The sequence below is a fragment of the Numenius arquata genome, chromosome 6, assembly GCF_964106895.1.
Source record: "Numenius arquata chromosome 6, bNumArq3.hap1.1, whole genome shotgun sequence".
Taxonomy (NCBI): domain Eukaryota; kingdom Metazoa; phylum Chordata; class Aves; order Charadriiformes; family Scolopacidae; genus Numenius; species Numenius arquata.
Genome location: NC_133581.1, coordinates 17,984,461 through 18,010,703, shown reverse-complemented (window position 1 = coordinate 18,010,703; position 26,243 = coordinate 17,984,461). Strand labels below are relative to the sequence as shown.

Sequence of the window (26,243 nt, the reverse complement as noted above, 5' to 3'; positions counted from 1 at the left end):
GAGCTGCAGACTAAATAATCTGTTCACTCTCTAAATACAGAGTGACAACTAGCTAAAGTAGATTCTATTTGTCCTTATAGTTCTTCTTCACTAATCACACATACACTTTGCATCTCAGAATTCAATATAATTTACATCTTGTAATATCTCCACATAACAACTAAATCTCTGTAGATCTGCATAAGCAAATACTCCAGTGCTCCATTTAATGATGACAGAGATACCAGATGGCCGCATATTTGCTAAGAACTTGTTCCTATGAAGTTTGGCAAAGACTTGTCCTCATAAGGTTCAATATATTTTCCACACTTAAACTATAAGATTACAGCATGAAAAGCTATTCTGTTTCTCCTTCTCCCAGTGTGCCAAAAAAAAAAAAAAATATCTCTATTAGACTTTCACTAACAGATACTTAATACCCCAGCATAGGAGCGCTGCCTAAAGAACAAAGAACAAATGGCAGACTTTATGGAAGTGTCTAATTCCTAATTAAAGCAACTTTTCTACTACTTAAAATAAGCCTTGTGCTCCTGTGTTACCTCACACAGATCTGCACACTGTTATACGAGAGCCACCTAAGATAGCTTCAGACCATCTCACGTCCCTGCACAGCACAGCCCCATGCAGAGGCATTAGCTCGCGTAGCAGAAGCAGGATAGCCACAGCAGTCTTTCCTGGGACAACCACATAACATACATACCCTTTCTCCATGGACAAAGGGTTGCACCAGTTCCAGCACTGACCCACCCGGTTACCCAATGAAGCATCACGCTGCAGCTCCAGAGACTTAGCCAGCCATGTGCTTCCACAAATCCTTTCAGAGTTTCTAACCATTAAGTAAAGAGCCCAGACCCTTACTTACTCATAAGGGCTAAGTCACACCTGACCCCAAGAAAAAACACACAGAATTTGGAGAATTTAAAAGATGAATCCAGCTCTTAAAAAACCAAAAGTTCCCAGAATCTAAAACTACTACAAAACAACTAACCAGCACTAACAAGGCCAGATCAAACTTCACCAGTTTAACCAAAACTGACAAACATTTCCAAAGCAAAAAAAACTTTATGGGCTGACACAAGGACTTTCACTTCTATGCCTAAGGCCTACCTGTGAGTGACACCGAATGATAGGAGCCTGCAGCAACCCTCTTCACCTTCACATCTTCCAGGCCTAGAGAAAAGTTAGTCTTAGAAAATTTGTACAGCAGATATCATTTCATGCTTAGGCATAAAACAGAGCTGTATCAAGTGTAACAGGATAATGACGAATTTTGTAACAAAAGCCTCTGCTTTTGGGCTATAGACATTGCAGATTCACTGTCATTTTCCCCCATAGATTACCACTTTGTATGCCCATTCTATCCTTCAGATATTCCATGTTTATAATACCAAGTGGCTCTATATTAAAAGGATGCTACATGTCACTCGAACTTATATTTCTACTCTATCCACCTTTACAAAGGAATATGATTCCTGAAATACCTGTTACTTCACAGGGCTCCTTTGCTGTCAAAAACAGGGGGAGGGTTTTTCCTTGGTTTGCACGCTTTGCCCGAGATGCCATGCCAGTTCCCCACTGAAACACCAAACCGTTCTCTTTCCAGAAGAAACACAGACAGAAGAGATCAAAACACATCAACCACCACCAAAATCACTTAACTCATTAATTAGTTTTAAAGGTACATTCACTTCGTTTTCACTAATTCAAATTGCACTTTAAAAGACCTTTATGCCAAAAAAATACTTCATAAACATACAGATAATCCTGGTGAAGTTGCCAAGCAACAAAGAGTTGTAGTCTCATTTATATAGGTAAGAAAACTAAGAAGATACTAATCAACCTGTCTCAGCTCTCTGAGGCCTATACTGAGTAACAGAAGTCCCATAGCTGTAGCGCCTCCAGCATGGACACAATTTATTACTGTAAGTTCATTGCAATTTCTCTGCCCTTTCCTTCTCTTCATGCTAATTTGTGTACAGGCTGGAACAGGCTGCCCAGAGAGGTGGTGGAGCTTCCTTCTCTGGAGATATTCAAAATACCGCCTGGATACGTTCCTGTCCAGCCTGCTCTAGGTGACCCTGCTTTGGCAGGGAGGTTGGATTCTAGATGATCTCTGAAGGTCCCTCCCAACCCCTACAATTCTGTGATTCTGTATGTAACTCAGTGAGTAAATCCAGTAAGAGTGAAGTCACTTGTCTTCTCCTCAGGACCTTTCAGAGACTTGACCTTGCTCTCAATCACCGAGCGTAGAGCTCAGGGAATCTTTAATTCCCAACGTTCATATAGGCACCAGAGATCCCACTCTTCTTCTGCTCTGCATCTTCAGCTAGACTCCACTATCTGGAACCCATACTAAAGTTCATGTAAAATTAAACCAAAATAAAAGAGCATGTGTAGTTTGTTGTTCCTCAATTGTAAAAAAAAAAAAAAAAAAAAAAAAAAGAAGCTAAAATAAATTTATAAATTTCATCTTCTTTCCTCCCACTCCAAGCCATTAAAACTCCATTCATTTGTTACTGAAATGACAGAAGAAGGACAACATATTTACCTGTAGCAGCAAGGGCATGTCTCAGTCCTGCAGCAACATCCACCACCTTCTCTTTGAGCAACTACTCAAGTAAAAGAAAAATATATTTTAGTTGCTTTTTGTGTTTATTGCTTCTAAAAGCAAAAATAAGTGAAACACAGAAGTGGAATGCTATGAAAATAGTTCTTGCAATGCCAGCCTGCACGTCACAATGCATATCAACATTTTGTATCACACAGTAAGTAAATTTTGGCAAACAAAAATTAGCGAGAACATCTTAAAAAAAAAAAAAAAATCAAGCAAAGCAACTGGATGTATAGCTTTGTGGCAATCAATAAAAGCCACAGTCAGTCTCCTCATGAAAAACAGAACCTTCTTGGCAACACAGATATGTTTATTTCTTAATTTTAACTCGGTGTTCCTCATGAATTACACCAAAACCTCCACAGCAAATACCAGTGACAAGCAGTAATAAGTTCCACCAAGATGTTCAGTCTTACCAGGTCCTCTGATCACAAACAATACAGTTGATAGTACCACCTACACCACTGAACATTGCCCAATACAATCATGCAAAAGATGACTATACCAAGTCATGCATGCGTAAAACGAGTGACTTAAGTTTGCACAAGGTACTTCAATTCTGGCACTTTTCCACTTCGAGGTACTCTGCAAATTTATTATTCTTCTCACAGAGGTAACACTATTTAAAATAGATGGCATCAAGCCCAAGCATTTAACAGGATACAAACCAAAAGAGAAAACATTCCAGATAACTGAATGGTCCACATGGTCAAGGAGGACACAGATTAAGATTAGCACTGTCAATACTGCCATTTTCAAGATGCCATACTGGAATGATGCTCTCAGGGAACATCAAGGATATACAGAAACATCAGGTGAGTTAACTCCTATTCACCAGGGATTACCTAGTGAGTTCCTCTCCTACATTAAAAAAAAGCAAAGGAGTATCTGGCATGAGCCATGAGGCTAAATTTCTTGTCTGAGAATCCTTTCTGCTATGAAGTTATTGCTTTCATTAGACATGAGAGGTCCAGGGTTTCATTAGTGTTCTCCAAATAAGAAACTACCGTGTAAATTAGGGATTAATTAGAATTCCTATGAGAAATTTATTTAAACTGTTAGGCTTATAGCCAACAACAGGAAAGCTTTTCTGATGTTACAGAAGTCTCAGTACCTGCTACTTAAAACATTTTAAAGCAATTAATTTGGGGCTACATTCCAAGCTCCCTACACACTATGCAGTGCCTCATCTACAAGTATGACCATAGACTTCCATGTAACTTATAGAACAACATGAGCTATGCTGTCAGAGCCCAGCATTTGGAATCTATAATTGAAGATACCTGACAACAGAGAAATCGTTATATAACTTTTTATCCTATTTCCTTAGAAGTTGATATTGTTTCGTAAATACTGGAGGCCAGACAAGCAGCGAGTCAATATACTTGTCAGTTCCTTTACATGCAAAAGTAAAAATAATTTTAATCTTGAGAGAATAAACTTTATTTTACACTTTTAAGTCTAGTTTTCCTGCAGCTACACACTTTCTGACATATCTATTATTTTGGGGGTGACAAAGCTTATTTTTATCTAACTGTTTTTACAGCCAAGAAATAATATTACAGTCCTCATCTGGGGAGAAGAAACACTGACAATTACAAATACACTCTAAAAAAGCACATGTACTTAAAAAAACAGAACTGCTGTTCTGTTCTCTGAACAAGTAGCACAAGAGCAATGGATCAAAAGAATTAGAGTAGCTAACTTTGTCGAACTCCATCATGCAGTTTGTTTCTTACAGGGATGGATTATTGTTGGCTCATTTTGGTTTGCTTTGAGCTGTTAAGCAAAAACTTTCAACAAAGTAAAATGAAGGCACATACCTTCATATAGCAAAACATATCTAGTATCTTGCATACTTCAGGCAAAATTTCAGCAGGAGTAAATTTGCGGTTTCACTACCTTTAATATCACTTCACACCATCTGAGCATCAGACTCATTCTGCAGATGTTATCAAAATACATTATGAAATGTTATAATCCCTAGTGAAAGAGGCAACTTTGTGTTAGAAGCAGACAACTTCTTTGTACAATAAGGAAAGCAGCCTTAGGTTCTCATTTCTGGGTCAATGACCATCTCTGGTCCTTTACTTTGTAAGCTTACTGTAACAGACTCTATAAAAAGTAGTTGAAGAGTCTGGCTTAAAGCCCAGTGAGGTTAGACAACCTATGTAAGTTGCTGGAAGCAATAAAGTACAGAGCTCTGAAGCACAATTCCTTTTAAATCTTTACCTCAATCTTTTGCGGAATCAAGTATGAACTTGATACTTGAGGAACTCCTAATTGTCCAAAAGAGTTAGACCCACAGGACAGAACCAGGCCAGATCCTGCAAAATGAAGAATTAGAGCTCCATCAGTATATCTGTTGAGCAAAAGCAAAGCACTGAAACATTCTAACCAGCAAAATATCACAGCCACGTAGCTTTTCCAAAGTCCCTGAGGCCACAGGCTTCTGTTCTGGCCTTACACATCATGTTCAGTAAAGGTCTGAAGTTCACTGGGACAGAAGTAAGTTAGCAAGGCAAGCAGCTTAATCACAGAATGGCAAGGGTTGGAAGGCACCTTCAGAGATCATCTAGAGTGCAACCTAGTCCTGCCAAAGCAGGTTGGACAGGAATGCATCCAGGTGGCTTTTGAAGATCTCCAGAGAAGGAGACTCCACAACCTCTCTGGGCAGCCTGTTCCAGTGCTCTGCACTCTCACAGTAAAGACATTTTTCCTCATGTTCAGATGGAATTTCCTGTGTTCCAGTTTGTGCCTGTTGCCCCTTGTCCTGTCACTGGGCACACTGAAAAGAGCCTGGCCCCATCCTCTTGACACCCATCCTTTAGATATTTATAAGCATTGATGAGATCCCCTCTCAGTCTCCTCTTCGCCAGGCTAAACAGACCCAGGCCTCTCAGCCTTTCTTCATAAGAGAGATGCTCCAGTCCCTTGATCATCATTGTAGTACTCTGCTGGACTCTCTCCAGTAGTTCCTTGTTTATCTTGAACTGGGGAGCCCAGAACTGGACATAGTACTCCAGATGTGGCCTCACCAGGGCAGAGTAGAGGGGGAGGATAACCTCCTTTGACCCGCTGGACATGCTCTTTTTAATGCATCACAGGAGATCATTGGTCACAGGGCACATTGCTGCCTCATGGTCAACTTGTCCACCAAGAGGCCCAGGTCCCTCTCTGCAGAGCTGCTTTCCAGCAGATCAACCCCTAACCTGTACTGGTGCATGGGGTTATTCCTCCCTAGATGCAGGACCCTACACATGCCCGTGTCGAACTTCATTAGTTTTCTCTCCACGCAGGTCCCTAACCTGTGCAAACCTGTGAGTGTCTGTGCATCACACAAGTAATAGCAATGTGGAACTTTTCAGCATGTTCTCTACATCAACATATTTCTCCAGCTCTTAGAGGGACAGATTTACCTACTAATATGATTGTAAAATCCCAGCCGCAGGCAACTTGTTTTACACAAAAGCCAGCCAAGGCAGTGCACAAAGTAAAATGCAGTACATCCTCTGTGTGATTCAGTCCCAACTGCCCATCTTTGTTATGGCCACAGACAAAGAGTTCTCCGGCACCTGAAAAAAACACAAAGCAAAAAACCAAAAAAAATCACGTTCCACTTCACAGACTAAAAAGACAAGCATACATGCTATGAGATCCTGTGACAAATAACAACAGTGATTGTATGTCATTTTAGGCACTGCAATCAAGCAAAAAGAAAGAGAAACAGTTATTTCTGATGCATCAGAAACACCTCTGAATAAGCACAGCTATGGAGAGTTGGGTTAAGGGAGACAATCCATATGGTAATACGGGCACCTCTCACTATGATCCATGATGAAGTTTTTCATCCTGTTCAGATCTGTCTGTATCCCTGCTTTCCCATAATTAGCTATGGCACACACAGAACCTTTTAAAGGCCAGACGTTATCTTCTGCTCCTTACTTTAAAACTTCTCAAGACTGAATAACCTCCCACTTGACTCCTCCCTCCCATCCCCTCATCCTCTATACAGAAAACTGACTGCTGTATATGAAAAGCTCTTGTATGAAACAGGTTAGGAAACAGTCCTCACATAACCAAAAAGTAACCACAGAAGATAAGCGAAACAGGTATTTCCCTAATTTCCCCAAAATACTGAATTAATTGGCACAGGAGAAACCATTTTGCACCTAAGAACTGATACTTGCTCGTAAACAGAAGCCACAGACAGGCAGTGGCACCAAATCAACAGGGAAACATAGGGAAAAAAAATGTCTAGAAGTCATACACTCCTTGCAAGTGCAATGTTTTTACCAGTGATAACTGCAGAATGTCCCCCTCCTCCAGTAATGCTTTCAATGTCTTGACATTTGCAGGAAACATCTTTCAGTGACTGAGGTACCAGCACATCCTCTTTATGACCAAGACCAAGTTGTCCATAGCTGTTTGCACCCTTCAAATGCACACAGGAAAATAACACATTATTTTAAAAATAATAAAAAGAGATACACATCTGCTCCTAAGAGCAAACAAGCTTATTGGGGACATGTCACAAGGTTAACCTGCCACTAATTGCTCCTGAAAATTCCCCCAAATGGCAATCTTCATTCTTACTGCTGTCACACAGGACCCCCAGAATTAAGACCAGGATTGTCCTAAATTTGCTGTCATTAAGGCTGCCCTTGCAACCCCAGTCTTTTAAGAAACATACCAGAATACACCCTGGTAAGACTTTTAACTACAGGCTAACAGTTACTAAGGAGGAAAGTATCATTATCAGGATGATTACCACCTGTTTAATTTTAATGCTAACGATTCCCACTCATCACTAAGATCTTATTCACACCACTGCTTTCTGGCAGTCCACCTCCAAAATGAGATCAGAAAGACATGCTACCTTATTCTGGAACCTAAACAAGTAAAACACAAACACTTTTCCCTCATTAGCTAAATCTTTCAACTTAAAGCAGTCAAAATTAAAATATACCAATTATAATTATTATAAATTTATAAGTACAAAATTAAAGCCACTAAACCAATCATAAAAAGCAACCACTGATAACTAGGTAATGTGTCAGGGAATTTCTTAACCAATTTAAGCTCTATTAAGTAGGCACCCAACAGTTTGAAGAGCAATCTTCATTCACGAAGGTGGATTCAGTAAGTTTTGTAGCCCACATGCTGCAGTAACAGCAACACTCAACACCCACGTTGCCCCCAGCTGCTGATTCCCAGGGGATACTTCCCCTTCCTCACCTCTGCCCCCCCCCAGACTTTCTGCTCTCTATTTGCCACCCCCTCACCCCCCATGCAGTATTTCAAAAGGGCACATTTAGCAATAAACACTTTGTACCTACAGAAACACCAACACTTCAGACAAAAGCATCTGGCTGCTTGCCTGGACCCGTGGTTAACAGGTGGATGAGATGTCAGGATTCGAGCTCAACAGGCAGATCAAGTTGTTGTCTCACAGTCAGTACTACTGGTAGACAGTTTCAGAGCATGTTACTACTTAACAGACATGATCCTTCTTAGAAGGCTTGACACAAGCTCTCATTTTAGCCTTTAACTTGCAATTAATTTTCAAGTCTTCAAAACCAGGCAAGCCGAGATAAGATGCAGAAGGAAAACAGGCACCTGAGGAACCACACACCACACTCAAGTGTCTGTCCTAGCGCCAACATACCCGTCTCCATTTACCCTTCCAAGGCAGATGGGTTATTACCAACCACGACTACCACAGAACAAAACGAGCTCACACGGAAAAGAGATACCCACTTAGTGGCTTTCAGACCCACTTTGGTCACCAGGTTAAATCACAGCTCTGATGAACCACAAAAAAAAATTATAAAAAAAACCCCAAATCTTCTTTCTCTCAAAGAGCTCAGGATCTCACCCCAGGCCAGGCACTCGCAGTGACACGCACCTCCACCCGTCCGCCTCGCCTCGGCGGTGGCAGCAGGTCGCCACGCAGCAGGTGGCCGCGCCACCTCCTCCTGCCTGGGGTGAGGGACGCCCCGGCCCCCCGAGACAGGGCGCAGCTCCGGCGGGACAACCCTCGGCGGGGGAAAGTCTTCGGATGAACGGCCATGAGGGCGAATGACCACAACTTTACCACGCATTTTTTTTTTTTTCGGGGAGGGGGAACCTTGGGCCGGAGGGAGGGCGAACGCGTCCCGCCCGTCCCGCCCGTCACCCCCTGAGGGGGCTCCGCGTCCCGCCCGTCACCCCCTGAGGGCCGCGCTGCTGGGCGGGCAGAGCCGCCATCTCGCGTCCGCCGAGCGAGGCTGCCGCGCCTCGCCGGCCCCCCTCACCGCGCCCTCCCCAGCACCCGCTTACCCACGCGAAGAGCAGGGGCTCCATGGGGCCGGCGGCCCCTCGCCCTTCCCGCCGCGCCACAGGCCGGGGAGGAAGAGGCGGGGTGGGGGCGGGCTCCAGCGGGGCTCCGCCTCACCCCGAGCTGCCGCAGCTCGAGACGCTGCGGGGAGCGCGGCCGGTACCGCCGGGTGGCAGCGCCGTTACGAGCTTCGCCGGAGTTCGAAGTCAGGGGCGGGAGGCACCATTTGAGGCCCTCAAAGACCTCGGGAGCGTTTGGGGGCCGGCTGTGGCCAACAGGTGCCATCCTGGTGGCCCCCCGGGCGGTACCTGTACCCCCCCCCCAACTCGGCAGCATCCAGCCCTGCACGTCCTTTCACGAAAAACTCCCCAAAAGGCCAAGCTGAGGGAGCCCCATGGATGGCAGGTGGGGGTACCCGCCGGGGCCTGTGAAACTCTTCCTCGACATGCTCATCTCAACAGGAAAAAAGAAATTAAGCCTTTCAAAAAACGAGGGGAAAACAAGTCACTCAAATACATATCTCCACCATAGTATAAAACATATAAACTCTCAGTCAGAAGTGAGTGCTTTGTGTTTATTGCTACAGTGCTGAAGTAAAGGGGATTTTTTGCTTCTGATAATTACCAACAAGTCATTTATTCCATTGACATTTAAAGCCTCCACAGTAGTTTGAGATATTTAAATTATTACTGATCTACATAGGCAGAAGGTTTGGATGCATGCAGCCAAACATACTTCTTGTTAGTGCCATGGAAATGCATCTTCCCTTTATTTGCAGTTGTGTAGCAGAAAATTAAGCAAACTGTAAAGATACAATTTCTGTTTTCCCAAAGTATTTCGAATTAGGTGCTAATTTAACAAGTATAAGGTTTCCTACTTGAAATGTATACACAGTTCAGACAAAGATTTGAAGTAACACAGATTTATGTATATTTCAACAACATAATAATCCCAACACTTTTAAAAATGCAGCTGAACATTAAATGTTATCACAGAAGCAGAAAAAATAGATCCTCCCTTACTACTCACTTATAAGGTTTCTTCTTCAGAAAGACAAAGCTCCTAAAATCTATTGTAAAGTGTAAATGTAAGCTGTAACTGTTGTAGACCATATTTCTATGTCTTAAATGTTCCTAAAAAATACTTATGGTGGGTTAATAGTCACAAAAAATTGATCTAGACTTGCTTTAAATAGTGAATATATTTGCAAAGACTGGGACAGCAATTGCTTATGGAACAGATGTGGTCTACTAGAAAGCACATGAAACTCAAACTGATTTTCAAGCTCAGAGGTTCATGAAAGTTCTTTCAAATTCTCAAAACCCTGGACTGGCATCTCCAGTGTATTTAAGATTTCATCCAATTTTTCCCACCAACCTTCACAGCTGCAAATTCTGGATTTCTGATAAGCTCTACCTATGAATAATCAGTGCCCAACGTGCTATTAAATACACCCTGGACATCAAAGATCTTCCATTCAAAAGTATAATATCCTGTAGATATATTAATTTCATCAGCAGGGCCAGCAGAAACAGCAGTTTGCACAGCTTTGTAGGGCTCTGCAGGACGCTTGAAGCTATGGAGCCCCGAAAACTGCAAAGTTTGCTACTCTGCAACAGAGACAATTCAGCAGGACACTGCTTCCCACTACCTGTAAAGTGCTCGTTGGAATCAGCTACACTTTACGCTACAAGGCAGTTTGTTGCATTCATAGCCACAGAATTCCTATGAAATGCTTGGGCCTTTCAGTTATCATTCCCTTGATGGGGAATGAAGGGTGTTCAGGCCTAGTAAAGAAGAAAGAAAACGTATCTTTGTGCAGGTCAATAAAGTGACCAAGCAATCAATAGGATACTTAATCTTAGAAAAAGCCAGACTAGACTATGAACTTTGGTGTTGTTCTAGAAGCGATGAAACTATTTTGAATATTAAATTGTAATTCAGAAATGGTTTTAAGTTTTATGTAAAGTCAGTACCTGATGGCTTGCTATATTTTTTGCTAAATTAATTCAATCAGGAAGAAGGCAAGTGGTATTTCTGTAAGGAAAGGTCTTCCCTCAGGTGCAATATCAAGGACAACAACAAAAATCCCGATTCTTTGAGCCAATAGCAATCTCTTAAACAGAATTAGGATTTCATGCAACACCTCTGTATCTCTGCCTAGAAGCACACCAAACAGCATATTTGAAATTCTTTAGGGGCAAGAATGACCCCTTTGAAAGCTAAATTTAACCCCTCGATTTTATCATTGTGAACCTCCGGCTATTTGTGTCCTGATGACTGTGTTTTAATCATTTAAGTTTTAAACTTAGTAGCACAAACTTAGAAGCACTGGTTACTATAGCTTCTATGCTATAAAGTCTGCAATGGTATAAAATTAGTAGCGTAGACTACTACAGTCAGAAACTGACATTTCCCTGCAGCAAATTATTCCATTATTGCCCCGTAAGCCACCTTCTGCAGCATTTGATCCCAGCCCTGATCCACAGACCACACTTTTGCTCCAGTCTAGCAATTTCTCTACTGCCCCACCAGCTTCTCCAAGGCAACTCTGGGCCTTTTTTTTATCCAAGGGGGATGGAGGAATACGTCCTGTAAGGGATTTTACACAGAGAAACAAGAAAAGCGATTATCCTTATGGGCCATTCACACTCTTCCATTTGTAAAGGAGAGAGTTCTGCATACAACACATTACACGCCTAGAAAGAAATCAGTATGGAAAAGAGTTAAGAGTTGCACCACACTGCTGACAGGGGTGTTAGACTTCCAGCTGCTTGCCCATCTTGCTGAGGGCATCACTGACAATGTCCAGCTCATGACGCAGGTCATTCACCACACTGGCAATGCTCTTCGTGTCTTTCAGGATCTGCACGCTTTGAGTATATGGATTGTACTTCACACCAAATGGACGCTTGATGGTTTTTGCAAACTCTCTAGTCAAGTAAAAAAAGAGAGGGAGCTATAAACAAAACGCAAATGTATCCTCTGTATGCAGGCAGTATCAATAACCACTTTTCTTAACTACTTACTTTCTTAAAAATAGGGGTAGTTGTTATATAGTTCATTATCTTTCCCACCCACTACATAGAAGACCAAGCAAATACTAATCTCAGCTTTCCAAGCCCATAAAAGATAATTATAAAACTATGAGAAGAATACAAGGGTTTGGTGCTGCTACTGAGAGATGCATGAAACCAAACCTGCTTTTTTAAATCAAGGGAAAACAAACAAACAAACAAAAAAAAACCAACACCAAAAAACCCTCAAACAAAAACCAACCACCCCTGTACCTCATCTTTTCCTTTGCTTCTTCAAAACTTTCAGAAACAAAGTAAACCTCCTGGAAAGTTGTAATGAGGCATTCTTGCTTGCAGGTGACCTTTGGATCAAAAGGCTTGACTTTGGCACTGCCAGAGAGCGAGTGCTGATAATGTGTTGTCATGTGTCAGACGAACATCACCACCCAAATAATCCACAAGGAAGATGACATGAGGTAGAGTGAATAAAAAAAGATGAAGTGAGACCATATTTAGTGCATTGCTTCTTAAAATTTTTGTCTGCAGATGAACAGCAGTTAAAGCTTAACAAACAGAATAACTCTGAACAGTCATATTCTGCCAATCTGGGTCAAAAAAGGGATTCCTCAGACATGAGGCTCATGTGTAAACAAGAACAATATTTTCAGAATCTGGTTTAACCATCAGAGCTTTATTCTGAAAATAGTTACTTGGAACCTAATGTTAAGAAATACCAGTCATATAATGCTTCCTGCAAAAGACGTGGGAGCTGCTCAGCAGATATCCAAAAGCAGACTGTCCAGTGATTATTGCCACAGTGAATTTGCTTAAAGCCTAGTAGGTATCTAGGAGTTTTCAAAAGAAGGATATTTAGAATTATACTTCATAAAAAGCAGAGCAAAACAGTGACAATCAGGTACAAACAAAGAAGAGGTAAATAAGCAGTAGATATTCTTACCTGGAGTTCACTAATTGAAGAGAGCAAACCAGCCCCATAAACTCGTAGCTGTCCCTCTTGCTTGCACAAGCCAAACTCTACAGTGAAGAAGTAGCACTGAAACAGAGAAGGGAGTGAAATAATTCAGCCTTCAGCAAAGATGCTGTAGTGAAGTAGATGGGGCATTTCTATTTGTAGGTAGTGTCAAACAGTTGCAAATATCAGGCAGTCATCACTTGGTTATCCTTCTCAGATATTTAAAGAAGAAGAAAGCCAGAATGGAGGGATGAAGAACCACAGAACTGCTTGCTTCTCATAAGAGAGACTGATATTATAGATCACCGAAAGAGGGCTAGAAACCATTAATGTCAGCAGGAACATGGAGATGTAAATCTGTTTTGAGAAATGTTGTCATGACATGACAGCTTCATCTTAAAAGAAACACTGGATAGAGAGGATCTCTGTGAGTGAGGGAAAACATCATCCCACTACAGTTTGTTCCTCATTTGCTTAGTGGCCTGTAAAATTAAAGATGTTTGGTTCGCTGAATTTCAGGATTTCTGCAGGTGTATGGGGAGGAACACTATTTACAAAGATGGCTTAGCTCTGCTCCCACTGAAGGTAGCAGAAATTTTATCACTAGCTACACCAGGTGGGGGGAAAGAAAAAAATAATATCAGCAAACCAGTTCTTTCATAACTAGCATCAACTATTTTTCACCTAAATTTAATTTTCATCTTAAAATATTTTTGCCAAACATCCAGAAACTGATATCCAAGAAATAAGATTTATTTCTATTATTTTAATTTCTTGGCTGAAAAGTATCTAATGCCAGTACTCACCACATTCAGTGATAACACCAGATCATTTCAATTCATTCTATACATTAAAGAAATAAATTACTTTTACAACCATTGAATCATGTTCCTAGAAGTAAAAAGATTTTATTTGGAAGAAACAAGCCACAGAATGTCAATCTGGAAGAAGCAATCTACCATCAGAAGTTGCACTCTTACTTGACAGCCAAGTGAAGAAAAATACCAATCGCATCAACCTTAAAATGTATTTTTTCCTAGCATGGAAACTTGTTATATGCTCTAAAAGTCAAAAACCAGTGAAACACATCCCCTGGGATGACCAGGCACTGAAACACTCACTGTTGCCAGTTTCTGGACAGCCTCATCTGATGCTCCAAGTGATGCAAGACCAATTTCCTGGGAGAACTGAGCAAAACTGGGTTCAGCCAGAAGAGGTACATGGCCTAGCAGCTCATGGCAGGTATCACTGGAAAAAGAAACAAAACAAGAAGTCTCATGATCTGTCTTTGTGGTAGGGTGAAAAAACAGCACCACTGAACAGATACGATGTCTCGCGTTAAAACTATTTAATATCCAAAAGACAGAAAAGCACCTACCATGTTTAGCTGAAAGCAATTGAGCAGGTCATACCAGCTCTACATAGTATATAAACTCAGATTTTCAAATGAAGCTGTCTAAAATTAAGATCTGAGCTCCGCATTTCTGAGGCAGTTGAATATTTAACTCTGCACACAGTGCTATCAGTAAGAGCTTGCTAAAACTTCATTCCATTCAGTGTGAAGGCTGAGTTTTCAGCACTTCAAAAAAAAAAAAAGTTTTCTTTCTGGTGTTCTTGAACAGCTTTTAAGTAGCTTGGCCCTGGGCAGCGAAATTCAAAACTCTCTCTCAAATTCTACCCCAAGATTAAATGACTCACGGCTCTGGTGTATAGAGAGGGTCCGAGCTGTGTCTAACATATTGAGTACAGTGAAAAACTCTGAATGCTAATCCTGCCAAGAAGTCTCTGGGTGACAGATATCCAGCAACAGGGCGAATGGTGAAACCTGTGCGCTCTGAAAAGGAACAGAGAAATATTTTAATGTTGAATTGCATGATGTTGTCACCTTTCCTGCTACAACTGCAGTAAAAGCCACAGCTCAGGAGAACGTGGGAAAATTAGGCACAATTAGAAAAAGTGGACCTAAGCTTGAAAATTACCAACATTTAGTAAAAACATCCCTACCTCTGTGTCAGTAGATTTCATACAATTTCATGCCTAGAGCCAACGCAATACAGCTAGGTATCTCTTTAGCCAATCCTAACAGTCTCTTCAGAGGTAGCATTACCCCTTGAATATATACAAATGGTGACATTTAAGTCACAATACATTAAAACACAGATGGCCAAAGGCCTATTAAAGGACCAGAATGAACACAAGCAAAAGTGACCAAGGATGTTTTCTTGTGTCCAGAAAATAGCAATGAGATTTGCAATGGACCTTAGTTCCTTTTTGTGTAAGAAAATTAGGACACTACCTTTCAGGAAGTGGGACACATCTTCCAGCTGGGGAATATTGTCTTCCCTGTACCCACAGTGTTTGGTGAGCAAGGGTAAGTTTTTAAGGTACTCTCTGCAGGCATGAGTTGGGTAAAGCTTGTTAAGCTCTCGGTACACAGTCCCCCAAGTCTTGATCTCCTCCTCAGTGAATTCAATCTTGGGAATTGGGTCACCACTACAAGGAGAAGAGGAAGAAAGGACATTCCTTGGTAAATGGCTAATAACAGATGACTCACTTACCTACTATTATTATTTCACATCTATATGGCTGTGACACCTGGTCAGGGCGCATTAGGCACTCTCCAATACACAGTGAGATCTGGTCTATGCCCTGGAGAGCTCTTAGCCTAAGGACTTACTGCCTTTTCCACCTAAATCAACTGACAGGAATCTTTGCATTGACCTCACTGGAGCCTGAAATCTTTGGTTCTGTAAACAGTTTCTTAGCTGTTTAATACTGAGAGTAACACTTAAAATACCTGCATAACCTTTACAGCTTCAGGAGCCGATAGGAGCTGTTGGACTTCCCTGTGTCTGCCATTACTTTCCATTAGTAATGGAAAGAGAATTCTCTAAATTAACAACAAATTGTGTGGAAGCAGCTAAATATACACATTAGATAAAAATCATACTTCTATGTAGAGGAGACAAGCGTCTGTCTGAACATGTTAACTGTAGTCTGTTTCTCCTACTTAGCCCTCAGGATCTTGATTAAAGTGGATTATAGCAAGGGTGTGACCTAAAGCCCGCTGAAAGCAATGGGAGTGTTACACTAAGCTTCCCCTCCCAGCCAAGTAACCAGCGTGACAAACGCCTTCCCAAGGGAAACTCTTAACAACACATTAACAGTAGCTGGCTCTGTGCTGTGGTAACCAGTTGCATTAATACACAGTGCAATAAAGCTCTAGATACGCACCATTTCTAGCTCATTTCCAATTGAGGAACTTGGCATCTAAATTCAAGCAGGCAACAGCAACATAAAAATTATGTTTAGAAAGAATTTGCAGTGCTGGGCTGTGAAACACTTACTGCTTTAAGAGCTCCCTCCTCCAAGCAGCCTCTCTAAAGACAGACTTTCTTTTCACAGAAAACTTCTTATCTACACATCACATGCACTAGTTTGAACCAGGAAAGAAAACTCAAGTATTAACATTTGCTCAGACAGTTTACACTCAGTGGTCAATGGGTTATATACTGCGTTTTGCCTTCCCTCCCTAATCTTCACAAAGGAGACCGATCGGCCCTAGCCACACCAGTACGTCCTGGTACAAGCAGCGTCGTCCACTCTCTTCCTTTGTTGCACCCATTTCCAGAGAAGTAGGGAGGGACCACAGAGTCCCAATGCACCATGCTGCAGGAAGCCCATACTGGCATCGATGCCCGTCTGAGGATCAGCGCTGCCTCAGATGCCATAATGACCGAGCAGCCATGAGCTGATCCTCAGACTGATCAGAGGCTCGGGGAGCTGTAAGATGGCCTAGATCTACCTTTTAATCTTGTCTTACATCTCCCTTCATTTTACCCTTCCAGCTCTGATTCCCAAGCCAAGCAAGTCTCGGGGAGATCTGAGGCCAGGGAAGGTGAGCTCCTGCCAGTCCATTATTTCAAGGCACCCAGAAGGCTTATTCTGGAAGAAATCAAGCTTACTGTTTGTAGTTCATAGCCAGGTCTGCAAAATACTTTCGCCTCTTGCGATAGACATTGTCTTTGAAACCCTGGTGGAGAGAAGGAAAAAAACAAAGTTAAGTGAATTTGCAGGCTGTAATAAATAAATTAATTTAAAATAAGACACTTGAATTTTTTTCATTTGGGAAGTATACAAATATGCCGTGTAAGAATGAGAGGACAAGGCAGGAACCTCATAGCTGTAGCCCGAAATGTTTAATAACTGTGAACTAAGGAAATACTCCAAAGTAAGGACCAGCGATTTTATACGTGCAACTATATAGTCAGTAGACAAGGATTCCTTTTAGTCATATCAGTATTTATAAAAAATTTTTACTTGGTTGATTGTTCTAAATTACAGAAAAAATTGCCCATTTGCACAGCCCAAGTACCAATTTGTTTGCTCCAATTATAGTAAGAAAGAAAGAGGAGGAACCAAGCCTTTCACACAACAGCATTTTTTCGTTGCTTTTTTTTCTTTAAATTTGTATGTGACCACTTGGGGCCCAGACCTGGAGTCCTTGTATGAGTAAACCTTGCAGAAAAGCACGGGAGCTGAATTCACTGATAGCTTTGCCTGAACTAGGAAAAAAGACATGAAACCCCCAAGAGAAGATGCTCAGACCCACAGAGCAACGCCCACCATTGAAGGAGAGGGAGGAGGAAAAGCTGCAATTTTTTAAAGTAAGCTCCACAGAGTATGTTTTCACTAAGGATTAGGTGCAGGGGGGAAAAAATACTTACTGGATGATCAGCATCCAAATCGGACCCATACATCAGCACTCGGTTTGCACACTTATCCAAATCTGAGATCTTCTTTGGAAACCAGGGAACATTCTCCATGTCTAGGGAACACACGGAATCCTCAAAGTTATTAATAACGCCAAGCATGCTGAGGGAGGAAACGCTACTTTCAAGTATGGCTATGGCGGTTACAAACAAAATCTATAAATTAAAAGGGCACGAATAAGACAAGGGAGTCCACTGCCTATCTGACACCAGCCTACAGCTCACACTTCCTCCTCTGTCACTGCGACAGTCTGCCTACAGAGCACAGCCAGCTCCAAGCGTCCAGGGGAGGAAACAGTTAATATGGGTTTTCTGTGGCCCTTACTGTTATTACTGTTAATGTTAAAGTAGCATCTAGAGGCTCTCACTGAGACAAGGCCTCCTTGTGCACAGTGCTGTGTGAAGCTTCCAGGGTACAAAGTGTGCAAAGGAGCAGAGGAGCGATTTGCCTGTGGTCCCTGGGCAGTGGGAGCAGGTTTGAGTCCTCTCATCCTGCTTTCCTGACCATGGGAAATAAACGTTGCTTTGTGGTTACATACCTCAGAAGCACCCAGCTTTGCTGAGGGGTTTGTGGGAGAATAGGAAGAAAAAGAGGCAATTTCAGCCCCACAGCCTTAGAAAGATGTGTCGTTACAGTTTTGCTACTAACTTTTTTTTCCTCTTTTTTTTTTTTTCAGCCCAAGGAATCTATAGCCAAGCTGCTGGCAGAGTGGTTAATACGCTGTTTTTCTGCGCTAATGCTCTTCGGTTTTCTTAAAAAGAAGAAGGGGAGTGTTTAGATTGAAATTCCCCTTGCTTAGGGCTGAAGTAAGCCACTTTTATCCGAGAGACACCAGATCTCACCTTCCCCTACCTGCCTGTGACAAGCACAGTGGCTGAGAAATACATGGGACCGACCTCCTGCTGCCCTGAACTTTAGGCATCTCTTTAACTAGAAGCAAAGGTAAACAGGATGTGAAGCATCCTGAAGTTAAACAGCACCTCTTTCACACTAATACAAGTAACCAGTTATGACGAAAAGTGGTTAAAAAAGTATATTTAAATCAAGAGCTACATGAGGAAATTGCAGAATCCATCTCCCACCCTCACCAATGTCTGAACTGAACTGGGACCCGTCAGTATTATACTTCTGTCATCATGGCATACAGTCCCTAGCCAAGCCCACATTGGCCTGCGCAGGTGCGGGGACTCCCGTTCATGCCAGTTGTGCTGTGCTGAGAAGGGATGGGAGCACAGATAACAGACAGGCAGTTTGCTCTAGCCTGAAACAGCCTGTATTCTTCGGTGACACCAGCCAGCGCAGCCCAGCTCGTATCAACTAAACTACACTGATTCACAACACAGAAGCATAAACCTGGGAGCTACTGACTGAAAACACTACACAAATGCACAAATACACAAATGCAGATGTGGACACCATAAAAAGATTTCAAACCAACACATTGAGAAGTGCATTTTTATCAGAACTGCCTTTTCTACTTACCATCTTCCTGGACATTGAAATGCTCTGTCGGGTTCATAGAGACAACATTGACGTGGGATTTCAGGAGCTGGAAGATCTCATTCAGTTGTTCCCTGTTACTATCACAGTCCACAAAGATCTCAAACTCAGAATTTCGTCTCTTGGACTTTCGTGACTCAATGTGTACCAGATTTACATGCTTCTCCTGTTTTGTAAGAAGTAATGTTTTCAAACAGATTGACTAAAAAATAACATTTGTTTTTCAAATGAATATTCACCACCTTTATGAAGCTATTTTAGTTAATTGGATCTCTTGACAGCAGTTTGCTTATTGGGGGGGGGATTGATTTTAAAAAGCCTCCTATTCAGAAGAAAATGAAAGAGAACCTGTGCTCTTTCAATTTCATTTACATTCAGGAAGCACAAAAAGACACAGTCAGGAGGTTTAAATTCATAGACCTTTTTTATTCATCCCTCCCATAGGAAGCTGATTAACAACAAGGTCTGGGGAAATTCACCAAAATGCCAATCAAGTCACCATATAATTATCTCACAAGCAAGCAAGGGATTTAAAAGCAGTAGTTTTCAGAGCATAAATTTCACTTTTTTTTTATTTGAAAAATTATTTAATCATACGTCTTGTATCAGGCACACAAAGCAAACCCCAGGCTAAGATGTGCAGGGCCAGATGACAGAGCACAGTGGCACTGCATGTATTCCTTGTGCAATACCTGCCCAGCAATTGAAGGAGTGTGGTTGTGCAATTGCAGTTCCTCTCTCACCCTCAGTCCCGCTAGGCAGGGTGACAAGGGCACGACCCAGTGTGGGTCAGCATCGGCAGGAGCTTCACACCCACCTCTTATATGCAGTAGAAACAATGAGTGCCAATCCTTTTTTCATGAGGGGAAAAGACAAAACTCTCTCAATCTTTAGTACATGCAGATGATAGATTCTGTGAAGATTATTAGCCAGCCACCATCTAATTTCTGAAGCAAAAGTTTGCCTTTGTGGATAATTTTGCGTGCAAAGCGGAAGCCAGGTTAGGAATCACATCCTTAATAAATGGATGCAATTATTTCTAGTGTGTTCCAAAACTATCCTTACAAATTAAAAATACAGAGCTGCTGTAGCAGTGTGATTATTACATACCTGAAAGAGTTTCAATGCTTTTACTAGTCCTCCAACTTCATTCTTCAAGGAAAAAATGATTGCTGTTCTTCCTCTTTCAGACGCATGGTCTTCATTCTCTTTGTTATCGTCAATCATCATGTAGTTTGACTTATTTAACTAAATGCAAACAAACAAAAAGATATTCTTGAATGGCTAGTAGTGCAAAAAGCATAAAGTTTTACATTTCAGTTTGTCTTGGGGTAATGTTATGCTTCGACTGATCAACCACAAAAGGAAAGGTGCCAACTAAATCATTCACAATAACAAAGTTAGGCACACATAGAATCTGTGAGAACTGAGGGTGAAATACCGAGGTTTCTTTTTATTCAGTTGAATGACATTACAGACATCTTTAGTCATTCTCTAGGATGCAGAAAATCTCTTCATAGTTTATAATTAGCATTGGTATTTCTTTGGAATAGAAAGAAGTCGTAAGAAGTCAACAGAAATAGTTGAACAAAATACTTGTTAGCAAATTTGATGAACATTGGTAAAGGGAATGACCCAAAACCTGTAGGAAAAGATGGATCAACATTTAGTAGATCAGAACTGAAAAATCATTGTCTTTCTCTCACTACACAACTATAAGGCACTGCTTTTACAGAGAAAGGAGACAAAACCCAAGCAGTTAAAATGTCATGCTGACCAGAACCTGTTGACTATAGAGACAGTCCCACTCTGATCAACCACAATCAAGTTGTTCTGTCTGTTGGGTCCCCTGATTCACATGCCAATCCCTTATCATAATCACCCAAATCACACACTAAAATTTTTCAGACAACCAACACTGTAGGACCACATGGTTTTATACATTACTAGGGATCACACTCCTGACTGTGCTGAAGTCAGTGGCTATCACAGACCATATTCTCAGCCACATGTCACCAGGCCACAAAAAGAGAGAATACAGAAAATGCAGAGTAAAGAAAAAATACAAGGCTTAGAAGCAGAGGTTGTGTCTCATATGTCTTCAAACCTTGCAGAAACAAGAAAGGTGATGTTTCTGAAGGAGCCAGTGAGAAAGAGGAGAGGAACAATGAAGGCACATTATTGCTATTTGGAATTATTTTTTTAATTTGACAGAGTTTTTAAAGATATGAATATCTGATGATAACTCATCAGGAATGGAAAGAGCAAAAATAAAAATGCAATCAAAATGCAGCAATTCCGTTGATTCCCTTCTACAGCCTCTCTAACTTTAACTTCTTTAAAATGGATAATGCCGTACAGCTAAGTATTTCTATCTATAACATCTGTTTAAAGACAAATAACAGATTTTACCTGTCTTTTATCAAAACGTTCCCATTTATCTTTCAGATTAAGAAGATGATCTGCCTAACAAAATAATGAAATTAGTTCATTTTAAATTGAGTGGTTTACAACAAGGCAGATATTTGATGCTGTTCCAAGAAAGATTTCAAGCAGGTTATTAGCTGTGAGCTCTTTAAGATGCAGAGGTGGTACCATAGAATTGTCTAGGTTGGAAGGGACCTTTACGATAAAGTCCAACCATCAACCTAACACTGCCAAAACCACCACTAAACCATGTCCCTAAGCATCCCATGGAAAAGGTCTTGCTCCAAGCCCACCGACACTCATGGAAATACAATCACTGGATTTCTGACGTGGTCCCCATCTTTAACAAGTTGTCACTATATGATGAGCTGGACAACAGTGTCAGTCCATCACCCTGTTTCTGATCCAGCAAAGCCACTGATCTCCACCAAGTTGAGTACAGACAAATTCTCTGCTGAAAGTGGGAGACAGGGCCCAATTCAGGTTCTGCTGACCAGCCTGCAGGTTTCACTGCTTGCTTCAGCAAGCATCAGATCAGGATCACAAGAGCCAGGAACAGACACTGAGCAAGGGTACTCCAAGCAGAGAAGAAAAAACTAATAACTCCACAATTACATATAGGTTATTGGTTGTTTTGTCAAATGCAGAGATGGTCATTTGTATGAGCCAGATCCTACTCAGATGGTAGTGCTGTAGAAGCAAGTCTCCATTACAAATAAAATTAGATGGTTGTCTTTGAAGGCAAAAACTGTTGGGCTGTTTTACATGTACGGCTTATACACAGCCTGTTGGCTTGACTCCACATTCAGGATCATTGACTTAAGACAAGATCAGCTTATGAGATTTGGCATAGTGGCGTGCAATATAATAAGGTGCATGGCTAGGACAAACTACGTGCACTGGTGACTGATGTTCGCCTTTCATATTTTGCTGGTTTAACTAACATGGTGTTTAGGATTAGGTGACAACATTTGTAAAGTAGTATGTTTAAGAGATCAACGAAGAAAATACAACAAAACGCAGTGTGCTTTTACATTAAGTTCTAAAAGTTAGCCCTAACTTACTAATTTGATAAAAGATGCAGAAAAGAAATTCAGATGCCTACCGTGCTAAATGCACACCACAGAATCACTTACACCTTTAACCCTAAACCAACATTAATCTTTGGCTTTCAATTAAAAAATGGGCTGAAAACAGGTCTGCATTAATGCAGCAACCATTTTGGTGCAAGACAGCAAGAGAAAATGGTAATGCGAAAATAATTCCTCTCCTTCAACAGCTGCACCTTCACTTTCATTTTATTCTGTATCAGTAACTCAGCTCTAATCAACTCTAACACTTTTCCTTTGTGTAACACACTGGAGCTGGGGTCTTTTGGGGGGGGGGGATTAATGTTGTATTGATGCTTATTATTAATGATGCAAATCATTAACTGATTTCCCATCAACCTGACTCAAGTCTGAATGAAAATACACAAGGGTGCTCTAAAGCCCTTATTTAGATAGATATCTAGATGTCTTCTGCTTAAAGATGGCTCCTTTTGGAGCCCATAGCAATTACTTTCCTTTTCTTCTCCTCCCCAATGAATATTCTCTGTGAGGCAGACGTTTGAAGGTGTATATTTTGTGCTTTAATTCTTTATATTAATGGATAGCCAAGATTTAAAATTATCCAGGCATACTCAACTAAAGGAAATTACACTTTAGAGCTATAAACTGAAGATCAAAAAATCTTTTTAAAAAAAATGTATTTGATGCAGATTGCCATTAACCGTACTTGATAAAAAGTCTTAACGGGCATTCTATAGCCTCCTCCCTCTTTAAGTAGCAGCTTACTTTCTCACTGTCGTTTTGACACAGTTCTTAACAGGGAGGGATGAGGACTTGATCTTATGAGTGACCACAACTAGATGTGCCATTACGAGGGACATCCAGTCTTCCCTAGATTTAGTTCTCAGACACCAAACCAAAAAGCTGTGCTGAAAAGTTTATTTGGCTTCCAAAGATCTGAAGGATACAGCAAAGCAATCTTTTGTGAAACTACTCCATTACAGCCAGCATTCTTGTTTTCTCTGGGAATTTTACCGACATTTTAAACCATACAGTATCAATAATTGTGGCCAACACCTAAAGTGCTGATTTTATCTCATCTTTGCTGATGTACTAAGTATATTCCCACTGTACCGTGAAATAATCCAGTAGGAGGTTATTCTGAGCTATATCACATCCTCTATGTTCTAAGCAATGATGCACCAGAAGTTACGTTTGTTCTACCTTAATTTCACCTGCTCACATTTCAATTTTACCACTTCTTTTACCCCCTTCAGTCCAGAAACAGTAGCATAAATCAGTCCCATCCCTGTCCCAGCGGCACAGAGCACTCCCACCGAAGCCGGAGGAGCATCTCAGGGCAATTACCTCTCTCCAGGTAAGCGGGGCCAGAAAGCTCCCCCTCCCTGCCCCCGCAAAACCCACCGCTCCGAGCACCACAACAGCGAGGCGACAGAGCTGTAACTTCAGAGAAGCAACAGAGAAGGTCTGTCCCTCCAGTCGCAGCGCTGCCCCTGGAGATCGCTAAGCCCCCAGCCCAGCCCACACCCCCTCACCTGGCCGGCGGCCTCCCGCGGGCTGGTTGCCGCCTCCAGCGAGCCGCCGCGGCGGGGCGCGGGATGCATGGACGGGACGGACAGCGGGACGGGACGGCGCTCAGCAGCGCCCGGCACCGGCGGCCGCTTTATGGAGGGGGCGAGAGCCGCCCCTAATCGCCCTCCGCGGGGGGCGGGGGCGGCGGCGGCGGCGGGGGGGAGGGAGAGAAGGAGGGAGACTGGGGGAAGCACCGCCCGCCCCAGCCGGGGAAGGGGCTCGGTAACCCTCTGAATGATACCCGCTGAAAGCTGTTTGTTCAAACACTGCGGGGAAGCTCAGAAGCAGCCACAGCCATCCATCATCATCGCACCCCAAAAAAACCAAAAAACAAAACAAAACAAAAAGACGCTTTCCCTCCTGAGTTACACCTCCTTCTATATAAGGGATACAAGGAACAAGGAATAGATATAAGGTATAGGGAAGATTAACGGGAAGACAGAAGACATAGCTGGAAAAGCCAGTTTGTTCCAGTTTGCTAGTGGGATATATTTCATGACCGGATGCTTCACTTTTCCCTTCATAAAGAAAATGCAGTATTTATTCACTATACGTCTTAGCTCTACAACAGACATTTCACTTCCTTCTTGCAGAATAGATATCCTCATCAAACAAGCTGACTCAAAAAGTAAACAATTCATAGGATCTTTACCCAGAATTTTAAGCATACGAGTGTGGTATTAATAATGAATCTGTAAACATGAGTACAGTAAGATATTTATAATAGAATATGACTAAGCTGTCAGTTTTCCCTAGCTCAAATGCAGCAATAATAAGAACTAACATGCCATTCTGCATATGATTTTTTTTTTTTAATTACTCACTAGGTAGCCCTCTAGAAGCTCTCCTGTTGCAGGTAAGCATCTTTTATTTGGAAATCTGGGTTCAGGCTGGGTTTCCAGTACTTCCTGATAGCAGCCAGGTTGAAATTCCCATGCTTTCTTTTCTGTCAAAATGTTGTGTTCATCCTCGATAAAATTTGAAAGAAAACACAAGATACAATTCTCACTCACATTTCCTCAGGCGTCAGAAAGTGACCTGAACTCAGCTGTCTTAACTGTGAATGAAGGATTATTTTTTAATTTTTTTTTTTTTAACTTCTACTCAGATCTGCCTTTCCCTCTCTTTCAAAGGCTATGAGCTTTCACAACATATATTGGGAAAGCCAGTTTATTCTTGGTGTATACATACGGATTATTCTAGTGTTAAGGGACATGGATGTCCTCCCCTACAGTCCAGACCTATAAAGATGCTCAGCAGAGAGAGTCACCCAAGCACTTCTGAAAACCCACTTTGGAGCTGGAGACAACAGAAGCAGTGGTCTGATTAGCATCTATGGGTACCTGAAGACACGAAGCATAGAGAAGGGCACAGGACAGTCCAAGGGGCGACGTCGAGACACAAGATGGTGAAGCTGAGCTCAGCAGAAGCACATAAGCTTCACGGCACACAAGAGCCACGGAGGGGATATAAACTGAGCTGCCAGCCATGCCAGATTTAAGGGCACTTCCTACCTCCAAGGCCCCAGTCTGATAAACAGACAGGAGCGGCCCTGCCTCCCACATCCCCGCCCTGTCATTTCCAATTTGAGCAGGAGCTTTCTGGGACACTAGTCAATCCCTCTCCTCATACCTAACACTGTGGAGCCTGCAGTCAGCTCAGCCTATAACTGCTGATATAACACAAGCAGTACAGTAACAGCCAAGGAAATTTCACCTAATATGAAATTAATTAGTCACATAAAGAGATAACCAGGGCACCCAGAATTTAGGGGGGCAGATTAAAGCTGATTCACTGGTTTGGTAAGAAGTGCTTGTTCACCACAGCCAATGCCCTGTAGTCTGAAAGAGCAGAACCACAAAGCATGAAGTGACTCGATTACAGCCTGTTTTCACTGGGTGCTCGCTGAAGCCTGCCCTGCTCCTCTCCTCTGCAGGGTTTCCAGCTCCTGTGAATCTGCAGGTGGTTTTACAGGAGAACT

The 26,243-nt window shown here is 42.0% G+C and overlaps 2 protein-coding genes across 3 annotated transcripts in view; both read right to left on the bottom strand.

Moving 5' to 3' along the window:
• The window catches only part of SERGEF (secretion regulating guanine nucleotide exchange factor), a 161,959-nt gene extending 152,884 nt beyond the window's left edge, over positions 1-9,075 (bottom strand). Inside the window, exons 1-7 of the mRNA XM_074148403.1 lie at positions 8,933-9,075; positions 6,908-7,046; positions 6,031-6,186; positions 4,844-4,938; positions 2,549-2,609; positions 1,482-1,595; positions 1,108-1,170 (exon numbers count right to left, since the gene is read on the bottom strand). Of these exons, the coding sequence (XP_074004504.1) occupies positions 1,108-1,170; positions 1,482-1,595; positions 2,549-2,609; positions 4,844-4,938; positions 6,031-6,186; positions 6,908-7,046; positions 8,933-8,956 (652 nt within the window). The 5' untranslated portion in view covers positions 8,957-9,075. The remainder of the gene's footprint in view (positions 1-1,107; positions 1,171-1,481; positions 1,596-2,548; positions 2,610-4,843; positions 4,939-6,030; positions 6,187-6,907; positions 7,047-8,932) is intronic.
• A 2,613-nt stretch (positions 9,076-11,688) lies between these two features.
• TPH1 (tryptophan hydroxylase 1) lies at positions 11,689-24,294 on the bottom strand. 2 transcript variants are annotated; one of them, XM_074148951.1, is made up of 11 exons: positions 24,226-24,294; positions 20,304-20,441; positions 19,176-19,359; positions 17,648-17,748; positions 16,886-16,953; positions 15,217-15,413; positions 14,619-14,754; positions 14,042-14,168; positions 12,906-13,001; positions 12,221-12,354; positions 11,689-11,863 (listed from the first exon to the last, which is right to left on the bottom strand). In XM_074148951.1, the coding sequence occupies exons 1-11, from the start codon at positions 24,292-24,294 to the stop codon at positions 11,689-11,691; spliced, it is 1,425 nt and encodes a 474-aa protein (XP_074005052.1). The 2 variants fall into 2 exon arrangements, with proteins under 2 accessions (XP_074005052.1, XP_074005053.1); XM_074148952.1 differs by lacking the exon at positions 24,226-24,294 and adding an exon at positions 18,590-18,592 and having other exon boundaries at positions 20,304-20,435.
• Positions 24,295-26,243: the final 1,949 nt, after the last annotated feature.

Bases quoted from the DNA above. Each gene is read 5' to 3' on its own strand.
- TPH1 (XM_074148951.1), bottom strand. From the start codon at position 24,294: ATGCATCCCGCGCCCCGCCGCGGCGGCTCGCTGGAGGCGGCAACCAGC. The intron at 17,749-19,175 runs GTAAGTAGAAAA...TGTGTTCCCTAG, and splicing joins TTTCAATGTCCAGGAAGATG to ACATGGAGAATGTTCCCTGG. The intron at 15,414-16,885 runs GTAAGCTTGATT...TTCTCCTTGTAG, and splicing joins CTGGCTATGAACTACAAACA to TGGTGACCCAATTCCCAAGA.